At 47.9% G+C, this 22,513-nt stretch overlaps 1 protein-coding gene across 1 annotated transcript in view; it reads left to right on the top strand.

The window, feature by feature from the left end:
• Tns3 (tensin 3) overlaps window positions 1–22,513 on the top strand; it is a 201,301-nt gene that overhangs the window by 36,639 nt on the left and 142,149 nt on the right. The window contains exon 4 of the mRNA XM_051165076.1: window positions 8,426–8,464. Coding sequence (XP_051021033.1) covers window positions 8,426–8,464 — 39 coding nt within the window. The remainder of the gene's footprint in view (window positions 1–8,425; window positions 8,465–22,513) is intronic.

Here is a 22,513-nt window from a genome sequence, read left to right as displayed (position 1 = left end):
GGAGCAGAAACGACAGTTGTCACTCCTTGAGGCTGAGCTTTCAAAGTTCTACCATATTTATGCTGGGCTTGTTGCCACGCACCTATGTTCCCAGCACTTAGGACATTGAGGCAGGAAGATTGTTGTGAATTTGAGCCTTGCTTAGGCTTCAGAGTGAGTTTAACCCTCCCACTTCTCCAAGAGAATAAGGAATTCCAGGAGGAGGAAGAAAGAGTTTTTAAACTGCCTTATTTTATTGGTCATAATAGGTCACAGGGCAAACCAAGAAAACATCACATTCCAGGGGAAGCGATAGGTGCTGCCTCCTTAAAAAAAAAAAAAAAAAAAAAAAAAAAAAAAAAAAAAAAAGGAAAAAAAGATTTATATATTTTTACTTTATGTATGTGTTGGTCTGACAGTATATATTGGCTGAGTGCAGTGCCTGAGGAAGCCAGATGAGGGCGTCAGATACCCTGGAACTGGAGTTGCAGGTGGTTTTTGAGCCTTTATGTGAGTGCCGGGAACCAAACCCGGGTCCTCTGCAAAAGCAGTCAACGCTTTTAATTGCTGATTCATCTCTTCATCTGCATTGACCCGGGGGGGGGGGGGGGGGGGGGACACGACGACACCGACTCTGCAAGACTCTGCGTGTTGTTGTCTCTGACACACAAGCTGACACAAGAGAAGGCAGGATGGAAGTGGTGCAGGATTCTTATGGGCAATCTTCCCTTTCTCCCTATTAGCCCTGTCCAGCCTGGTAGTCACTAGGTAGTTCAGGCCAGCCTTGGGTTGAGAAGAATTCTTGCCTCAGCCTCCCAGACACTGACGTGAAGCACTGTGCCTGCCATGGCTACCTCTTTTAACTAGCTGAAATGTGAGTTACCAATGCCAGGCTTCTTTTTTTTATTATTAACTGTGATTGCTGGTGACACATTGCTGGGCACATGAGGGGAAGGCTCTGGGGAAATGTGAGCAATTGTCCCAGACGTGGATTTCACTGTGGAAATGGGTCTACTTGTTTTGAAGGAAGCAATTACAACTTGTCCTTGGAATTTTAAGTGGGGAGAAGAGCTTTAAAAGCAGTAATCATTCTCTGATGCAGTTGGATTTATTGGCTTTTCTTCTGGTTCCCTAGAAAGCATTTTATCCATTATCATGCAGTGTAATGTAATGTAATGTAATGTTGTTTTTCAGTTTAGGACCTAAGACAAAGGGACCTGGTGAGTGTTGGCCCACCTGAGTTCGTAGGTGGGCTGATGGTGGTAGTCTAGGAGGGGCCCTTCCGCTTATGTGCCTGAGAGCCCAGCATGCTGGCCTTGTCCTTCCATCCTACCATGGAATTTCAGACAGATCTGCCTTGTCACACAGATCCTGTCCTAGGGTCCTTACTAGACCTTGAGTCCAGTTGGTGCAGGGTGTCCTGGGAGTGGGGAGACCTTTCATGCACTTTTGAGAATTCTTGGGATCTCATTCCAGCAATAGACTGGCATTTGGTTTCTGATCTGGGGGCCCATGTTGGGAGGGTAGAGGATGCAGAACAGTGCTCTGGTGTTTCAGTTCTGTTGCATTCTCCTGCAAGCCCTGTGTGGTTTTCCTGATGCGTAAGAACACCCAAGCTGCCCTCCATAGCCCCTTCTTCTAAAAACTCAGAAACACAGAGGAGCGGAGAAGGACTTAAGAGCTGAGGCAGGCTCAGGCCAGCCGGATCCAGAACTGAGGGAATGCCTGGGTGAGCTGGCTGGTAACTGCGCCAGACGCACGATCTCTTCTACTCCTGTTACCTTTAAGGGAAACAGAAAGCCCCAATTCCAGTAATTTCACCACCTTTTCTCCCATCTTGGTGCCTGGTCTATGGCAGGCAGCCTGGGGTTTAATTGCTTCTGCCCTGCTGGCTTGTTTCTCATGGGGATTAGAGCTAGCTAAATTGGGCTTTGGCACGTAGTGGATGGCTGGGCTTCCTGAGGAATGTGAGCCTAATTAAGGATTCCCAGGGTCATGCCCAGCAAAGAGGTTCCTGGGAGGGTGCAAAGGTAGAGAGAGGGCTCTTATCCTGGGAAAGGTTAGTAAAGTCTCTGCAGTCTGCATTTCAGGCCCTTCCTTGTCCCTGAGGGTCCCTTGTTCTTGCAGGCTCTTTCGGGGGCTTGACCTTGACACTCACTGGCCCTGGCCTCAGGCCCTGGAGCTGGTCCAGGAACAGCTTTGAATGAGGAGACGTGTTGCTGCTTGGGGGTCTAGCCCTGACTGGTGTTCCGAGAATGCTTTGGTTCTCCTAAGCCTTTGATAACCGTTAGTCCGAGCCGTGTCTCCTCAAGTTCATGTGCTGGCGTTCGACTTGACTGTAGGGCATGGCTCTGTTTGTGGACATGGTCTTTTTTAAGAGGTGAAGTTCAAACAATGTCACAAGGACCGGCCTCTAATCCTATTTATTTGACCGTTCTTATCCTTTGAAGAGTCTAAGAGCTACAGATAGGGTGACCATGTGTGGGTGTGAGGAGAGGCTGTTTTCACAAGCCTAGGAGAAGGAAATAATCCTACTGACACCTCAGTCTTGGTCTGTAGCTAGCCTCCTGGGCTGAGGAAATAAAACCTCTATTGTTTAATCACTGTGTCTATGGGCATCACTGTGGCCCCAGTAGTCTAGTAGGACTGTATTTAAGTAGTGTCTCTTTCTGTAAGTGACAGCATCAGGGGATGAGGAGCTTTTTTTTTTTTCCTTGATTCACCTCCTCCATTTATAGTGAATGATAATCCTGTTATCACTTGGAACAACTCCCCTTTTCTTAAAGCTAATACAATGGGCCTGTTGACTGGTCAGTGCTGTTTGCCATAAGCTGTAAAAGCTGTCAAGTGATAAAAAGTACTTCTTGGAAAAAAAAAAATCTCTGCTTTGATGATGCTCTCAGCAGAGATGAGAGGTGATCTGACTGACCCCCACTGCACTGCGGGTCTCAGTGGCCAGCCACTGGCATCTCTGTCATTTCACCCAAGCCCAGAAGGCCATGATATATATCTCTGCCCACTCTCCTTGTTTGGAAAGAAATTGTTGCTCTTCTTGCTTGGTGTCATAGCTGAAGTAAATTTTGCCCCTAGTTTTATGTAGATTAGCCTGAGTCTTGTTATTCTGACTAAAGGAATTTCACATAACTTGAGTACCAAGATGGCTCTTACCTAGAACAGTGAATTGATTTTCCTCCCATTCATAGTGCAGGGGTGGCTGGTGACCCACCTTTCTCCTTTTCTCCTTTATCTTGTACCTGAATGGTACTAGTGGAGTTGTTGGTGGAGTTACTGGAAGTTACGTGCATTTATTTATTGTTGCTTTTGTTTTGGCGCTGGAGGTCAAACTCTGGGCTCGGCGAATCCTGGGCTCGGCGAATCCTTTGCTCTGCTAACACTCCTCCCCCAGCTCCTGTGTGCACCTCCCAGATGCCTTAGAATGACTGATGGTTGATGTTGTTGCTCTGAGTCTCCTTTCCAGAACTTTGTGCATGCACATAGCTGATGCCGGCTTGAGAGAGTTCTCCTATGAGCAGAAGTATCTGGCAACTAAGAAAAACGGTGGGTAGAGAGAGCAAGCACCCAGGTTTCCACTGCAGTGGTAAAGGCATGCTGGAAACCAGAGAGGTCATTTCTCTGTTCTCCTTCCTGGGAAACCTGAGGGGTCATCTCTCCATTCTCCTTCCTGGGGTTCTGTGATGCTCTAGGAAGCTCATTCACAGGACTCACCAGGAATCTTTGATGATCACAAAAGGGCGAATGCAAACTTCCCTGTACTCTTGACATGGCTTGGCCAAAATGAAGTTTATTTGAGCGTGACAACAGGGGTTGAGTTTATAGTTCAGTTGTGTGAATGAGAAGGAAGACAGAGTCTGCAAACCGTGTGTTGACCTGGCTTGTCCTCTGTGTCTCTGGGGACTATGATTTGCTGAATGGTGGTTATAGTAGACCTAGTCCTTTCCTATCCTAGCGCCAGAGGCTCCTGGCCATGGTGACGGTTTTCTTTTAAATTTTATTTACTTTTTATGTGCATTGGTGTTTTGCCTGCATGTGTGCCTATGTGAGAGTGTCAGATCTTGCAGTTACAGGCAGTTGTGAGATGCCATGTGAGTGCTGCGATTTGAACCTGGGTCCTCTGGAAGAGAAGTCAGTGCCCTTAACCCCACTGAGCCATCTCTTCAGTACAGTTTCTTTTTCAAAGTAGACTCACTTGTTGGTCAGAGCTCTGCCTTTTGCCCCGGGTTCAGGAATACAGGACTTTGTGGGCTCACTGATAGAGGCACATATGGGTACACTCACAGACAGACATGCATACATCTGACTCAAGGAAGACACACTCACATATTCCCCCAAGGCATGCATACACGCACACATACACACACGTACACATCCACATCTACACACTCAATGACTCTTCCCACATGAGAACTCAGTCATGAGACCCTCAGACTTCTAAGAAGCCAGATACAAACTGTCACACATCAACATACATATTTCTCAAAGGAAAAAAAAAAAGGTCAGTTTTGGGGATCACAGATTTTAGGCAAGCTTTGTACCACAGAGCCCCCTGCACCCCTCCTCCCAGTACCTGAATTTAAAATATGCACACTGCCATTCACACATTTACCCACTCACTCCTGGGACCCCAGTCTTTTGCCCCTCCTGCTTCCGCCTTGGTGACCTACTGGCTTGGAGACAAGGTTATCAGCACCAGCAGGCTCCAGGCACCCACAGAGCCAGGTGTGGGTTGGGCAAAGCCTTGTTTGTTTGTGGTTGTCCTTGGTAACCCAGATTAGGCCACAGACAAAGCCAAGTGAAGGCCATAAAATGGCTCTCAGGCAGGTCTGTCGGAGGGGCCCTGATCAGGTCAGGAGAAGGACATGGGTCCCAAGATCTATTGCTCATAGCTCAGGGCCTATAGTCCTCTCCTGGGATTTTTCTGTAGCTGACAGCCCTTCCTCCCTACTGTCACCTTTTTTGTTACCCTGACTCCAGTGGGTCCTGCCACCAGGAGGACCCAGCTGGTGTTTTTTGTCCCATGAGGATCAACCTATGGCAGTTTTCCTTCTTTCACCTTCCCATGCATAAGACAGAAGGTGTTGGCTTTCTGTGCTGGTAGAGTTCAGGACAAAGACCCGCAGACAGGCGTGGCTTAGAGGACATGTTTATGGAGCTGACTTGAGCCTGCACACTTGTGGCCCCATGAGGGTGTGTCCTGATGCGTGACACTCAGCCGGTAGTCCTCTAGTCTCCACCCTTCTGCAACTTGCTCCGCCTCCATGGCGCCATGCCCTGGGTGGTAGGGGCACACCATGGAGCCATACACAGAAGGAACTATCTCAGCTCAGAGATTCCTGGGCAGAAACACCCGTAGGACCGTACCTGAGTACGGGTTGGCACTGGGCGGGATCTTGTCCCAGTCCCCTTCATTGGTGTCTGCTACTCAGTTTTTAGTCCAGCTTGTGGCCTTGGATGGATATCCTAAGACTGGAGATGTCCCAGGCCCACAGTGTTTCCCTCGGTCCCATGCAAAGGGATAGAGGACCAGAGTGTTAGATCAGAATTGCATCTGAGGAGCAAAGGACGGCGCCATCCTGATCTGGATCCTAGATGGACAATGAGTGATGCTTGGCCTTTTAGCTGGACAGTTCCTGCACTTGCTATGTTACCTGGCTCTTCATAAGTTGGGAGGTGCAGGTGCGTCTTCAGGTCCCAGGGGGCAAGGACAGTAGTGACAGTGAGCCCCACCCAGAGCTTTGTGAGCCCCAGTGAGTAGAAAGAAGTGTGGAGACCCGTGTTCTGCTTTCTAGACAGGTCGAATGGGAGGTGGAACCTGTGAGCCTGCAAAGACAGCTGAGGAGGCCAATCACAGGGCTGCTGGGTGTCCACGTTTCTTAGTGTCAGGTTGACGGGCCTATACCAAGAACGCAGGCATCCTGAGAGAGGCAGCATGTTCTGACCGTGGTCAGTTGCTGTCCTTATTCTAAACAAGAAGTAAACTGGAAATGCCGGTTACATCCAGGTATCTCCTGTCCTGATATCTGGTCATAACTACATCAGAAGGACTTACCTTGATGTGTTTTCTTGATTGTAGATGGGTCTGTCCAGGACTTGAGTAGCCTCTGATCACAGAGCTTAAGTCTCATTTGCAGTCCCTGGGGCTGCACACTGCACACCACCTATTTATAGGGCATGTAGAATACAGAGGACCTCTCTGTCTGTCTTTGTCTCTGTCTCTCTGTTTGTCTGTCTCTCTCTGTTTCTCTGTCTCTGTCTGTCTGTCTGTCTGTCTCTGTGTGTCTGTCTGTCTCTCTCTCTCTGTGTTTGTCTGCCTGTCTCTGTCTCTCGCTCTCTGATTTTTAGATAAGGTCTTACTATGCATCTTTGCCTGGTCTGAACTCAGTGACCAGATTACCTTCTAACTGATAGATTCACCTGCCTCTAGCTCCCAAGATCTTGCATTAAAGACATTTGTTTATGTCCAGCCCTTACTTGTTGTTTTTAAACTCCAGTTTCTGGTATGGCATAGAAATTCTTCTCACACATGCTTCTGATAAACTTTATATTTAGGGATAGTTTTGAATTTATAGAAAAGTAGGCATTTGTTTGGTATATTTTAAATCATATAATGCATAATACTTGGTGAGTCAACATCAATGCATTGTTAACCAAAGTCCACAAGCCTATAATTTACATAGGGGGTTCACTGGGGTGTTGTTCAGTCTGTGAGTTTGGACTCTTGTTAGTGACAGGTACCTGCCCGTCGTGACAGTACCACTCAGAACAGGTTCAACTGCTTCAACATTGTTTTTCCTCTTAGTCATCTCGTCCCTCAGGCCCTAATGACCACTCATGTTTTACTGTTTCTATAACCTTGCGTTTTTTAGAATTCCATAGTTGGAATCAAGCAGCAGGTAAGACCTTTGGGTTGGTTGCTTCCACTTAGTGATGTACATTTAATGTGTCTCTTCATGGCCGGTTAGGCCATTTCTGCTTACTGGTGTCTTGTGGAATACAGGTGATGTCCTAAAGGCAGAGACTGATTCCTCACACATTCCTCGCCAGCATGACTGTGTCACAAGGCACCAGGACGCCTGTGTGACCCAGCGGAGGCTTGCTGGAATGGAGTGAATCATGGTTTTCTATTAACCATGGGTTCCCTTTGCCCAGTGCCATCAGCAGCCTATGTGGTTCTGTCACCAGATCCCCGAGTGTCCAAAGCCTTGGATGGGTTCATTGTCACTTTATGTTATTTAGGGCCTTCTTTCCTTATTTACCTATCAAAACCCAATATGAACACGGGGAGCTGAGGGCACACAAATTCAAACTATGCTTCTGCCTGAGAGTTGCTGTGTGAGTACAGAAGAAACGAGGATGTTGTTGGAGCGAAGGGTGAGTGCAAGGACAGAGGACCCCTGTCTCTGCCAAGATTATGAGTCAGGATCCTGGTGGGATAATGGTGTGTCTCAGACAGACGAGTGGCCATGTGTCACACAGTTCTTGAGAAACTTAACTGAGCACGATAAGCAAAGAGGATATAAATAGTGTCCACATTAGGAACCAAGGTCACACTGCTGCCTACTGCTCCGAATTGGAAACTACAGTGAGTCGTCAGACCCCTTGAATGTCTCCTTCCTTTTCAGAAAACTCTTTGAGAACGAGGAGTGAGCTAGGGTCTGAAGTGGGAGAGAGGAGATCAAGGAGAAAGCTGGGGAGTGCGGGCAATGTCTCAGGAGCAAGGTCATCCTCAGCAGCCTCCCAAGACAGTCAGGAAGCAAGTCCAGTGTCTTGACTCACAACGAGGGACTTTTAACTCAGGGGCAGAGCTGTCTCTGTGTTAGCACTTTTCTTGTAGGCTTCCACTGGTGCCGTGAAAGCAAGGTGCCGCTCTTACTTGGGGTTTAGTTGTTGCTTTGTTGCTTTTCCCTGAATGCTCAGTGAGTGGACTTTGGGAAAGTCCAAGGGAAGTCCTTTCCACCTGCCTCCTGTGCCAACAGGTTAAATACATTAGACCAGCTTTCATTTCACATGCATACACAGTTCTAGAGAAAGCGGCCCATTTTGCAGAGAAAACACATCCCTGAGTGTGCACGTAAACACAGTGGGCAGTTTGAAACCGCGCTCCAGGCCCCTTTACCTTCCCTGGGCTCCACTTCTCATGGTCCCCAATGAGGAAAGACTCTGCCAGTGTATACTGGTTGCATGAAATTCAAGGTGAACTTCTGTATGAATGATGTGCAGATTTTTTTTTTTTTTAAACTTGAATGGGTGTGTCTATACTATTTCCCCCCTGAAATTATCAAAAAGGACCTGAGCTTCCTCAGAGCTAGCAGAATGTGGATTCTGTTGACTCCAGGTCTTGTGACACAGCCCCAGTGTCCAGAAATGGCTGCAGTTGCTGTCCTTGCTGCCTGAGGACTCTTTGCTCATGTGTCTTTTCCCTTTTAAGGTGGTGACTCCCTGCTCTGTGCAAGCCCACCTGGATCAGGTAAGAGCTTCGCATCCCTTCTTGGTATGATCAGCTAGGGTGCTTTCTCTATCAGGCTGTGCCTTCCCTAGGGACTTTTCTCCCCTAGAGGGTGGAAGCGCACTTTGTTTTCCTTAAGATAGGAAAATCCTGCTTGCCGGCAGCCATGCCTTCCAGTCCTAGCATTCGGGGAGGCAGAGGCCAAATCAAGTTCTAGGATAGCTAGGGCTACACCTGAGAAATAAGTGCCTTTAAAAACAAGCAAACAAAGCAGGGCGCGGTGGCGCACGCCTTTAATCCCGGCACTTGGGAGGCAGAGAGGCAGGCAGATCGCTGTGAGTTTGAGACCAGCCTGGGTTACAAAACAAGTCCAGGACAGCCTAGGCTACAGAGAGAGACCCTGCCTCAAAAAACAAAACAACAAAAACAAAAAGCAAGCAAACAAACAGAAAAAAGCCACAAACCAAACCAAAACCAGGACAAAGCAAAACAAACGATAGACAATCCCAGTGCTTTTTTGTAGAGGCAACTTTCAGGATCAGTAACATCTTTGGGGCTTGAACTCCTCACCTAAGGTACCTGAGTTGTCTTCAGTGATAGTACCAGTGTCCCAGAGTGGCCTTGTAAGTGACCCAAGGATGCCAGAATAGTCACCCTGCTTTTCCCCTATGTGTAACCCTGATGGCTCAGTTGGGTTCTTTGCTTGTTTTCCTGCCCTCCGTGGACAGAGCCCAGAGGTCTCTAGACACGAGGCTGGTTCTGTCTGTCTTGGCGGGTGGTAGGCATTCGTGGAGGGCTCAGCGGAGAGGCGGCACACAGCCTTGTTCTCCGGAAGAAGTTGAATTCCGATCCCTGCCTCACTGCTGAGCCTCAGTTTCCTTTTGTTTCCAGTGAGGTCGGTGGTGTTCCGTGACCTAGCTGGCAGCCAAAGGAAAGAAAAGGGATGTTGAGTTGGCACTTCATGGACTCACAGATGCCTCACTCACAAGATGGCTGCTGTTATTGTCTTCCTCTGAATGCTCTCAGAGGTCTCCTTTTTCTGGGAATGTAAGCTGTGTGTGTATCTGAGGGATTTCTACCAACTGGAGAGACCTCTTAGAGCACCAAGGGCAGAGTACCGTAGGCTTATACCCAGGCTGCCTATGCTGGTGTCAGTGCTGCCTGGGGCCACTGTCACCCCCTCTTCTTCACTTCTCTGTGAACTGCATAGTCAGGATCTTGAAAACACATCTACATATGTATTATGCATGTATTTGTGTTGAGTGTATGGGCACATAGATGTAGGTATTATGCCTACATATAATTAGTATGTTTGTATGAGCATATGTTTTCCACATGTGTTTGTTGCGTTTATATAAATATGTATGTTTGTAAATGTTGTGTCCATTTGTTTTTTTAGACTTTTCCTATGTTTGTGTATGATTACTGATCATGCATGTATCTGTGTAACTTGTATATGTATACTACTTTGTGTCTGTTACATATGTCATTTTCATGTGTACTTGATTGTGTATATATACATATACACACATATATATATGTACACATAAGCATAAATATACAACACGCACTGCTTAATGATGGAAGCACGTTCAGAGAGTCACACTGCCAGGTGGTATTTATAGAAACTGAGGTGGCATAGCCGACTGGGATGGCATAGCCGATGCTTAGTTTTTTAAAAATGTATTAAGCTTCTTTCGTTAACAACTAATGCTCAAACATAGGCCTTAGCTGAGGCTCTCCTGTCAGGACAACATTGCCATTACCCTGTGGCTCCACATGTGGTCTCCCTAGAAAATATGGAACTCTCAGCCTGGAAATCTTCCTGAGGCTGTTTTATAGTTACCTTAATAAATAAATAAATAAATAAATAAATAAATAAATAAATAAATAAATAAATAAAGGGACGTGCCTTTTGGGCTAGTGCCCAATTATAAGTGAGTATATACCATGTCTGGTGTTCCATATTTGATCACCTCCCCTTGGTAGGGAGGCCTGCTGGCACTCAAGGAAAGAATAAGCAGGCTACCAAGATGAGACTTGATAGCCTATGACCATATAGTGGGGGAGGAGGTCCCCCTCGGTCTTAGACCTGGCGGGGGAATGGGGGGATAGGGTGAAAGCGGGAGGGAGGGAGGAATGGGAGGATACAAGTGATGGGATAACAAGTGAGTTGTAATCTGAATAAGTTAATAAAATTAAATTAAAAATATAAATAAATAAATAAATAAATAAATAAATAAATAAGGGTCAGGAGAGATGGCTCAGTGCTTAAGAGCACTGGCTGCTGTCTCAGAGGACATGAGTTTGAGTCCTAAGAGCCACATGGTGGCTCATAACCACCTACAACTCCAATTGCACGGGATCCAGCACCCTCTTCTGGCCTCCTCAGGCACTGCACACATGGGATATGCACATATACATGTAGGCAAGCACGCATACACGCGATAGAAGGTTAGGTTGAAAATCTTAAAAAAACAATAAGTAGGTAGGAATATGCACGAACAAAAGTCAAAGCTGTCACTTCTTTTTGTCAACTCTTATGAACGTGCACGTTTTAAATGTGACAGGCTGTGCAGTAGGTCAGCCAAACTACCCTCACCATGAGCACTGGGTGACTCATTAAATCACATTGTTAGGGCAGCTGTGGCCTTTCCAGGTGGTCGGAAACTGTGGGTTCTGTTGTTACGAGACTACTGTCATGTGGTTAGTATGGCATGTTTTTCTCTTGTCTGCCTCTGTCTTTGTCTGTGTCTTTGTCTTTGTTTCTGCCTCCCACCGCACTCCTCCCCCCATGTGTATGTGTGTGTGTGTTTCTTCAAGATAACCACGCAATCATGCACCTGTCAACTCACTATTAAGCGCTCAGACCTGTTCAGGCCGCTTTCTGACTCAGCTCCCCACATCAAATAGATATTTCTGATTTATTCCAGCAAATTCTTGGGGAGGTTGAGTCAGCTGAACTGGGAAGCTCATGTCTGTGAGCTGGAGCTGATGCAAGGACCCTTGTGGATGTAGTCAGGTCTATGACTGTGCACCTGCCCTTCTCAGCTGCTGCCCTTCATGCCAGTGTGTGGGGTCTAAGATAGGGCTCCCATGGGTTTTTATTCTATGTGTGGCTTTCTCTCTGAGGCAGGGAAGGTATGCCTTGGTGGGGATGGGTGGGGTGGGGGTGGGTACATGGGAGAGGGGAGGTGATGGCGCTCCTGCACCATTGCTGTCACAGCTGCCTACACCGGGTTGTGTGGTGCAGTCTCTACCTGACACCTGCATAGGACAGTTTGTGCCTGCAGTATCATTTCTCGGTACAAAATGCATCCAATATCCCTTGTACTTCGTGGGCTGAGAATCTTCTGGCCTTGACCTTGGAAGTGGAATTGGCTCACACATGCTTTCAGATGTCAGCGTGAGAGCGCTAGACCATGTGACTGGCAAGGTTACCTGAGAACGGTTTTTTGTTTTCCTGGCTGTCAATCATTGAGTACTTCCTCTATGCCTGATACTTTGCCTGTGAGGTCACCTCTGAGCTCAACAAAGTCTAGAAGGTCCCCAAAGTCACCCAGACTTGGCATCTTTGCCTGCAGCCCTAACGAGCTAGGCTTGGCCACCCATCCTCAAAACGTCAACGAAAGAGGCAAATGATAGGAAAAACCGTGGAAAGAAAACTTTGACTCAGGGTGCTCATGGAGGTCTGGTACCGCCGTTCCACCTCACGTCTGTCTTCATGGGTACCGATAGGTTTAGGCTTAAGTAGAGGTTAACATAGTTGAGCAGTCCTAGTCAAAGTTGGTCCACCCATCATCTTTGGCCTCTTCTCCCCTGCAAGGTGGTCTGACTAGTTGCCAGAACTGTGTGAACTTTTCCCCAGGAGACAGTCCTCCCCTGGCTGGCACCAGGCTTTCGCTTTTGGCCTTCTCCCAGCTTGAGTTTCCTGGGGGCAGGGCATTGTCTCAACAATCTGATAGGCAAAGGGAGGGGCACTCTGGGGTCTTTCGGATGTCTTCCCTCTGCCTGGATGGGCACAGTGCCACTTCTAGTGTTCCGTGGAGTGCATTTGTAATACAAGAAGCTGTCTTGTGCAAACTGCCCACTTAGTAAAAGGGAAAAGGAAATTAGTGGTTATTTAGGGTTGCTGTGTTTCCTGTTCAGGGCTGGTGAGGTGTCTCATGAGTTCGCAGAACAGGCCTGTGGGATGAACATCCCGGAACCAGTGGCTCCGGACACTTGCCAAGGGCTCACTGCTCATGGATGATGACCCTGACAATCAAGAATTTCCACTGTCCTGTGTCTCCTGAGCCCTCTTACCCCATCTCTGGTCTCAGTGTCACCTGAGATGACACACACGGTGTTTCTCTGGGATACTTCTGCCTCCCTCTGCATGTGACATTTAAGGGTCCTGGTGACTCGTGTTCTATGACTCAGAATGCCCAAGCTTGGGGAGCAGGTGGCCTGTATGCCTTCTGGATATGCCGTCTGCAGCTGTAGTTGTCAGTTGCTTCTGAGGCTGCCCTTGTGCCTTGCCTGTGCCCCTGTCCTGCTGTCTGTCTGCACCACCTGCCCTCCTGCTCCGTCCTGGGTTGGTGACATTTTCTCCTGTGCTGCCTGCCTCTGTTTGGTAGGTGTGACCCTGCAGAGTTCACTTTATCTATCAACTTGAACTCTGAGCTGCTGGGTCTGTCTGAATTCCTGCAGTGGTGCAGCTTTGGGGAGTGACAGACAGTCAGTTGGAAACTCTGTGGCATAATTCCTTGTTCTGGACAGTAAGAAGGGCAGGACAAGCCTCACCAGATGGACCAAGTGACAGCCTTTGATCAGTGACTGATTCTGGGGACACTATTGCCTTTAAGGTTCATTTATTTTGTGGGAACAAAGGCCCCTTCATGATGAGGATGAAGGGATCTTCAGAATGGCTACCAGGCGCTAACCTGTGATGCTTGCTTGCTCTTCTGTTGCTTTGTGGATAACAGAACCCGTTTGTCCTTCTGGCTTACGAAGGTGGGATGTGAGGTTCGAGTGGAAAGTGTTAGTTCCTGTGATTGAGAATAGAACCGGAAGGTGAACGTCTCTTTGTAAGTGATGACATTGTTGATGAGGAAGGTGTGCAGGCTGTGAGTTCCCTGGGAGCCTGTGTGAGAAGTAAACAGTAAGTGTGTGTGTGTGCATTTGACATTGAGCCCAGGATTTTCTACAGGCTAGGCAAGTACTCCATCGGGGATCTACAAAAGGACTGTAAAGATAGAGCCCTTTACCCATTTTTATTTTGAGACGAGTTCTCTTAATTTTCCTAGGCAGGCCTGGAACTTGTGATCTTTTTCCCTTAGGCTCTGGAGCAGTGAGGACCACAGGCCTGTGCTGCAAGGCCAGTGCTGGAGGCATGCACTTTGTCTGTAAGGAGGGGGAAAAAAAGGAGAACATATGTTTAAGTAGGAATTTACAGAGGATGGTGACCCAGGTGGCAGGACATGTCCTGGACCCATAGCTGTCACGTGGTGGCCAAAGGTTTGCTTCATTGGAACTTCATTAGGGCCCAAGCCAATGAAGAGGGCAATGAGGGGTTTAGAATTGTAGAGGGGCGTTGGTTGTTTTATGGTCTGCTTGTGTCTATTCTAGGCAGTGGGAGCCTCAGTGATGAGAGAAGTGACAGGTTCTTCATGTGCGTACATGTATGTGCTCATGTGTATAAACACGTATGCACAGAATGTAATAGTACTAAAAACTGTCAGGCTAAAGGTCAGTAAATCTGGTCCTCTTCAGGCACAGAGAGTCCTATGATGGTGATCTGAGCTCCTTTGAATAAAAAGCCCCACTCTTCCTGCAGAATGATGTGCTACCACTTTCCCGTGGGGGCCCTGTAAAGATTGAGTGAAGTGATGTGTTACAGTCTCAGTCCTAGCTGGGCATGGTGACACAGCCCTTTAATTTTCCAGCACTGGGGAAGCAGAAGCAGGAAGATTTTGTTGAGTTTAAGTCCAGTCTGGTCTTCACAGGGAGTTCCAGGCCGGCCAGGGAGTGACGCATAATAGGACCCCCCTGTCAGAACAAAACAAAACAAAACAACAACAACAGCAACAACAACAAAACCACCACCACCAAAAAACCCAAACGTATAAACACAGAAGAAATTCTCAGCGCTGCTCACATTGTACGGAAGCCACAAGCTGAATGGTTAAGAGCCTGCTTTGCTTTGCTGTCCCTTGAGTTGGAGAGGACAATGAAGTCTTTTAGTTTTGTGGTCCTGCTGTTTGCTTTTGTGTTGTTATCTTATTGTTTTGCTGTCTGACGGGGAGAACCAGTCTGATGAGCTTCAGAGAACTCCTCTACTTCCTGCAGGCAGGGTACAGGGGTCATGCAATGTTTCGTGTCTCCTGGATCCTCTTTGGAGCCTGAGGACTCGAAGCCTGGGGGCGGGGCAGCGCTGTCAGACAGGTGGGTGGATGGATCTTGTCAGGTAGCTGCCAGTTTGCAGGATCAGATCTTCCTACGGGGACGTAACCATGCTGTAAACAGTAGCCCACACCAACAGCTTCCCACTGAAACTCAGAGGCAAAGTATGTACTTTTATTTTGCTTTTACGTCAAGTGCTATCCCGGGGAGCAGATTTGTTTCAGTCACCATGGAATCCTGATCTCAGGTGCAGGAGTGGCTTTCCGTGGGGAGCTTCCTGAGGGTGCTTCTGACTGCACGGCTGTAGACGACCTACAGCTCAAGACCATGCTGCTTACAGAGTGGCTCGCCTTCATAAAGGAGGGCTGCCCTGGGTCTCTGCCTTCTGGTGGCCTTACCTGGGAGGCTTTCAGGGCAGTACCAGCTTCAGCTGCAGCTGCAGGTTTTGAGCCCTTGCTATTGCTCGGTTCACACATGGTGTGCCTTTGCAGTTTCTGGTGTTTCAAGGAAGAGGGGTTGCATAGCACAGGTTTGAACCCATAGAGGCTTTACTTCATTTTGTTGAATTGAAGCAAAGCAAACAGGTTGTATCTGAAATGTGACACCAGGAGTCAGGGTCTAAAGAGGCTGGGAATGAAGTCTCCAAAGCAGGCTTTTAAGAGTGGAGTGACATTCTGGATAGGCATGGGCACGTGTCTATACTGTGGTATGTGTGTGCATGTGGTGTGTGTGTGTGTTTGTGTGTGTGTGATATGTGTGTGTGGTGTGTGTGTGGCATGTGTGTGGGATGTGTGTATATGTGTGTGTGGGGGGATGTGTGTGTGTGTGACGTGTATGTGTGTGGTGTGTATGTGTGGCATGTGTGTATATGTGTGTGCATGTGGTGTGTGTGTGCGCATGCACATGGAGCTTGTGTGTGGTGTGTGTGTGTGTGTGTGTGTGTGTGGTATGTGTGTGTGTGTGGCATGTGTATATATATGTGTGTGCACGTGTGTGCGTACATGCACAGTGTGTTTGTGGTGTGTATGTGTTGGCACCTTGTTCGGTAAGGTTTGCTTAACTTGTCCAACAACACAGAGAAATGAGATCACATGAGGACAGACTGGCTTATTTGGAAACGTTCTCCTGGCTCCCTGTCGTCTTTGTATTGTGACCACTGGTCATGATGGAGTCTCTCCTAGATCTTGAGTTACTTTGAAAGTATTTGTCCACCAAATGGGGGAGCAGACACTCCAGATGATTGTTGTTAAGAGCTTACTTTAATGGTTGTCTTTCATTTTGTTGTAAATTAAGCAGTAGCACATTTCAAAGCCAGTCATGTGTTTCACTTGTTGAAGAATGGGGGGTTTTGGTGAGCCAGGTGCAGAGCGACCGGTAGTCTAGGGTAATGGTGCTGGTAGCTTTGTACTCCAGGGCTGTGCGGCCATCTTCTGCAGTGGCCTCTTTGTATACATTTATGTTGTTGATACTGTAAAGCCCGGGGACTGAATGGCTGCTGATTTCCTGCTTGTGGATTGCACCTACCACATTGGTAAAGATAATCATAGGTTTCATGTTGAGCCTCAACTCTTCCAGAGTGATGTTACCATGAGCATACGGCAGAGAGTGCTGGGAACCCCTGTGTGCCCCGAGAGAGGACCTGGGGATGCTGAGCAGATTGAGGTGACATAAGCAAAGCCGGGGAAGCAGGTTTATATCTAGGCCGATGTGACTTATATGCAGTCACATGGCTAGGCCTGTTTCTCGCAACTGGTCCTCGCTGGTCTTCCAGCCCTCCCCACTTTTCCTAAGGTGTGGGCATCACACTACTCTGTCTCCTCCGAGCAAGCGCTAGTGTAGATTGCAGGTGGCTGGGCTTCAGTGTGTGTTCAAGGAGGCCCAGAACCCTGAGGGAGGCAGCACTGTTCATCCCTGGAACTGTTCACACTCTGTGATAGCAGGCAGCTCCCTGAGGGCAGCACAGTGCGCGCAGCCTGGCTCTCTGGGCTGGCTGATGGAGACACACTCATCACTTAATTTACTTACTTACTGGCTCCTTTCCAAGCTTCCACACAACCCTGTAGGTTTCAGGGAAGCCTGGGTATCATCATTTAAGGTGCAAATGACTGTGGGTGTACAGGGTTTAAGGCCACACCCCTGGACTCTGAGATGCTCATCTTCCTAGTTAGGCATTGAGGCAGTCTTTTCTCCCTGCACGTGTGAGTGACTTGAAGAGAGCAAGGTATACATTAGTGATGAGGGGTGACAGCACAGCTGCCTCTCACAGTTGACCTCACGTCTGACCTTTCACGCAAGGAAATGTGTGTGGTGGAAAGAGCGAATAGCTGCTATCCTCATTTCTCTGGGCTCCAGAGGACACTATACTGTTGTTACTGGAGTTTTCCTGACTCAGAATCTAGTCCCTGGTAGCCCTAACAACTTAATTTTGGCTACCGGTCCTCAATAAGCTTGTTAAAGCTTATTGGTGAAAAGCAGAGAGAGATTTATTTCACAATATTGTCATATTGGGGAGAGAAACAAATCAAGAAGTTCAGTGACTACCGAGTCTGTTTTCTTGGATTGGCACGAGGCTACAGTTTAAATAGAGCGCAGGAGGTTTGCACAGCGAGGCAGTCTTGGTCATGGTGTGGTCCTCCTACAAGGTCGTCTGACCAGCAGTCAGAACCGTGCGAAATGCATTTATGAGGCCAGCTTCCACTCTGGATGACACCAGGCTTTAGACACTTCTTCTAGCATAAGAAATTCTAATTCTCACATCTAATCCCATTGTCCCAGTAGTTTTCTATTGGACAAAGGGAGGAGTGTATCTCCCCATCAATACCTTGCCTCTTGCCGGGAGGTTGGAGTATATATGGACAGCTCAAAATGGTATTTCCTTAATATTCACACCTACCTCAGGCCTGTGGACATGCAGAGTGAGGATTCATTCCCACAGGGAAAGGCCATGTGATGAAGAGACAGAGGTAGAAGCAATTTGTCTACAAGACCCAGGATCCCAGGGCTGCAGTGGTCATGCTAAGGTGCAAGAGGCAGGATCGGTGCTGAAATCTTTTTTTAAAAATATATTTTATTAATTTATTCATATTACATCTCAATTGTTATCGCATCCCTTGTATCCTCCCATTCCTCCCTCCCATTTTCCCCTTACTCCCTTCCCCTATGACTGTGACTGAGGGAGACCTCTTCCCCCTGTATGTGCTCATAGGTAAGGCCCTGTTGACTCCTCAGTCTCTCATTTCTAGCCCCGTGTGTGTGGAAGAGTGGCATGGGGTGGGGGGTGGGATGCCTGTGGCTTTAAAGTATGCAGCATGCGGTTCTTGTTCCAGTAGCCTCAGGAAGCCAAAACTCTGGGAGACATTGTCACCTTGCTTAAATGTTCCCCAGACAACTATGGACTGATGGGAGCAGAAGGCAATCTGGCTTCAGAGTAGTGAAATAGCCTTCCTAGGACAAGAGAGGCTCTGGGTGAGATGCAGGCCAGGTAGAGTACTGATAGGTCACCATGGAAACTGAGAAGCAGCCAGAGGCTATGACCTAGTGGGGACATTGAGCAGGACTGTAACACCCTTTTCTCTGGGGAAAGACTGCAGAGCCATCTTACCAGGGGTTTCTTATCTAGCCAGCAGTGACGGAGGGAACAGGATGCTGGCAGGCCAGCCAGAGCCAGGCCAGTGCTCATGGGTGGTTCCCTGCGATGCCTGCCTTAAGCTCAGACTTTGGCCCACCAGTGTCTTGTTTCTTTGTGTTCTCCTCTGAAACATCCAAGATGCGGTGACCCTGGAGGCACAGATCTTTGGGAAGTCTGTGGCTCCTCCCATCCAACCACAAGCCGCACTTTGATCTTCTCTTTACTTTGATTTTACCCTCCCCTCCCACACCTAAAATAACATCCATCTTTTGACTGTGTCCAACAGCGAGGGGTTTTAGTCTTCTGGGTTTCTGGGAAAGGCAGTCCCAGAGAGGAGGTTCCTGGCAGCCTTGTGCTGTCATCTGTAGCTAGGAGCTACATGTTTCAGCACAGGTCCTACTGAGAAATGGAAAATCCCCCAGCAAATGCACCCAACAATGCCAGCCTCCCAAATGCAGGCTGGCTGCCTTTGTCACCAGTATTTGAAAGCCAGGTTGGTTCTTGCTTTGAGCTATTGTCCCACCTCTGCAGCTGGAGGGATTGTGAGGCAAGGCCAGAACATGTTGACCTTTGGTGGTGTCAGCTTACTCACAAAGGGATCACAAAGCTTTAGCTAATGATTAAATGCCCACACTGGGCTGCAGGCCCTGGTTACACTCGAAGTGATTGCTGGGCTCTTACCACCCTGTCTGTAGATCTGAGGCTGGTAGAGCTCCCTGGACCTTGGGACTATCACTATAAAGTAACATTACGACGGGCGGATCTGGGCCCAGGGGTCCTGCTCAAACTATGGCACCAGCCAAGGACAATACATGCAGTAAACCTCGAACCCCTACCCAAATCTAACCAATGGACAGGACCTTCTCCACAGTTGAGTGGAGAGTGGGGACTGACTTTCACATGAACTCTGGTGCCCCATATTTGACCACGTCACCTGGGTGGGGAGGCCTGGCGGTACTCAGAGGTAGGATAGCAGGCTACCAAGAAGAGACTTGAATACCCTATGATCATATACAGGGGGAGGAGGTCTCCCTCAGTCACAGTCGTAGGGGAAGGGAGTAGGGGGAAAGCGGGAGGGAGGGAGGAATGGGAGGATACAAGGGATGGGATAACAATTGATGTAATATGAATAAATAAATTATATGAATAAATAAATTATATGTGTGTGTGTGTGTGTGTGTGTGTGTGTGTGTGTGTGTGTGTGTTAAAAAAAGGGGGGGAGGCTCTGGTGGGGTGATAGCCCTTGTCCCTAGCCTCCCTACCCCTCCTTTCCTCTGGTTCCCTGGGGGCCAGTTCCAAAGCCACTTCCTCTTAAATACTGAGTCCCCAGGGTTCTGAAGCCAGCCTCTTTCTGAGGGAGTCACAGGAAGCAGGGATTTGAGCCGCCTGAATGCTGCCAAAACTGGTGGCTAGTTTGCCCTGCAGTGAGACAGACAAGTTGGCCCAAAGGGATTTCTTTCTCTTTGTTACGGCCCTGCATGTTAATGCGGCCTTGTGTGATCATTGAAGCAAGGATGGATGACTAGTGAGTATAATAATCAAATATTTATCTGTTTTGCTTTTCCTGCTAAACCTTTGGAAAATATCTTTATTATTTGAGACTTTCATATTATGTATTTTGATCATGTTTGCCTTTCTCCTCCCCCTAACTCCTCCCAGGCCTACCTCCAACTTCCTTATCCCCTTCAAACTCATGTTATTACTTTTTAAAATAAAGCACAAAGCCCAATTTGTGCTACTCGTGTGTGTGTGTGTGTGTGTGTGTGTGTGTGTGTATGTATGTATGTATGTGTGTAGGCATATGCATGTATGTGTGTACACACACACACACACACACACACACACACACACACACACACACACACACATGTGTGGGGCCATCCATTGAAGCATGATCAACCCTGCCATGGCCCATACTCTTAAAAAAGATGGCTCTCCTTCACCTAGAAGCCATCAACTGTCTGGAGCTCCTCAATTAGAAATGGGGCTCACGAACCCCTTTGTACTCCATGTTCGGAGTGTTGACTGGCTTGCTCTTGTCAGGCGACCTTAGCTGCTGTGAGTTGATGAGTGGAAGGACCCCTTATGTTCAGAGCTCACTGTTCCTTGCCCTACACATCCCCAACATCTTGGCTTTTTGGTTTTTCGAGACAGGGTTTCTCTGCGTAGCCTTGGCTGTCCTGGACTCGCTTGTAGATCAGGCTCGTCTCGAACTCCCAGTGATCCGCCTGCCTCTGTTCCCAAGTGCTGGGATTAAAGGTGTGTGCCACCATGCCCAGCACGTCTTGGCTTTTATAATCACCACCCCCCCATCCCCTTCCCTGCACCTTCTGCAATGATTCCTGAGCCTTGAGTGTTATAGATGTCCTACCTGTGGCTGAGAACTGCACTGACACTCATGTTGTGCATTGTGGTCCATTGTGAGTTTCTGGGCCAGCCACTGTCCACTGCACAGAGACCCCTCCGATGAGGTCTGAGAGCTGTGCTGATCTATGGGAAGAGAGTTTGATTAATTATGTCTGTTTTGATAATAAGTTCTCTGGAGCCTGTGAGCTCCCAGCTGTGGTCTCTTTTTTAACAGATTTACAGATTCCCTCCAGAGTATCAGGAGTGTCTTTCAGGCTGCGGTGCAGGCCTTAACTCTAATTAGAAAGCAAAAGTAACATTGTTGTTAATGTTGTACCCATGAGCAAATTTGGCCTCACCAAGGTTAGAGCTCACAAGGTTCATAGCTGGGTAAGACTATTCATGAATGTCTGTCCCTCCCACCTCCACCCCAAGAAGCCTACATAGCGCCTTCCAGTGTGAGAACTAGCCAGAAGGAAGGAGCTTCCTGATTAGCACTTCATTTTCTCCGTGTTCTGTGACTCAAGTGTGTGTTGTCTTCAGCCATAGGGTCTTATTACCAAAATGTTCTGTTGAATGCCTTATTTGATCTTTATTCCCTTGAATTGGAAAGCAGTTCATGTGTGACATGGTGACAGAAATCTGCTGGCATGGTATTTCAATGGTCAGAGGGCATTTTACCTTCAAGAGTGTTCGGCAAGATACCGTGCACTGTCCCCTGAATTTGAAAACCAGGACCTGAGCTCTGCACACACGAAGTGCACGTCCACCACCTTTCCTCTCTTACAGGATGGTGCCTTAGAGTTTCCAAAGAAAAGGGTGAAGGGAAGGCTTTATTGCTGGAGGGATTTTTGGTCTTAGTCCTCAGGCCAAGTGGCTGGCATAGTATCACAAAGAGGAAGAGGGCTGCGGGTCATGTGCTGCCTCGGAGGAAGAACACACCGCCCCTGCTGCGTTCTTACCAGAAATGGAAACAGAATCAGATCCAGCTCAGATCCACGAGCAACTGACAGGAAATGAGGGGCTGAGAGATCTGTCTGGGAGATAGCACCAGAGGCTCAGCTGCATCTGGAGGAGGGAAACGCTACTGCGTGAAAATAGCCCCAGTGGTTAAAGGCTTATTTATTCTTGTCTTACATCTGTGTTTTGCCTGCTTGTGTGTAATTCTGCCACATACGTGTCTGGTACGTGCAGAGGCCAGAAGAGGGCACTAGATCTCCTGGTATTGGAGTTACAGATGGTTATGAGCCACCATATGGGTGCTGGGACCTAAACCCAGATTCTCTAGAAGAGATGTCAGTGCTTTTAACTGCTGAACCATCTCTCCAGCCCTGACCCTGGTCTTTTAAACATGTATTAGAAAAAGAAGAGGAAGGGTCTATTTTATTTGTTTCTTTTTGGTTTTCCGAGACAGGGTTTCTCTGTGTAGCCTTGGCTGATGGAAGGGCCTATTTTATAAAGGAACCAAAAGGACATATTAAATCCATGTTGCAAGGCTGTATTTGGGTCCTAATTTAAACAGACACAAGAACAAAATAGAATGAAACCGTGACACAGAAGTTTATGACATTGAAGAATTACCTTTCAGAATGCTATTTCCATTTTCTAAAAGTCCCTGTCTTGTCAGACTACACTGAGATGCCTTTGCTTGGTGTGGTGACATCCATGCCAGGGAAGGGCAGGTGAGGGATGCAGTTCTTTTGGATGGAGTT

Source organism: Acomys russatus, chromosome 22 (genome assembly GCF_903995435.1).
Source record: "Acomys russatus chromosome 22, mAcoRus1.1, whole genome shotgun sequence".
In the NCBI taxonomy this organism is placed as follows: Eukaryota; Metazoa; Chordata; class Mammalia; order Rodentia; family Muridae; genus Acomys; species Acomys russatus.
This window is presented reverse-complemented; position numbering and strand designations above follow the sequence as displayed.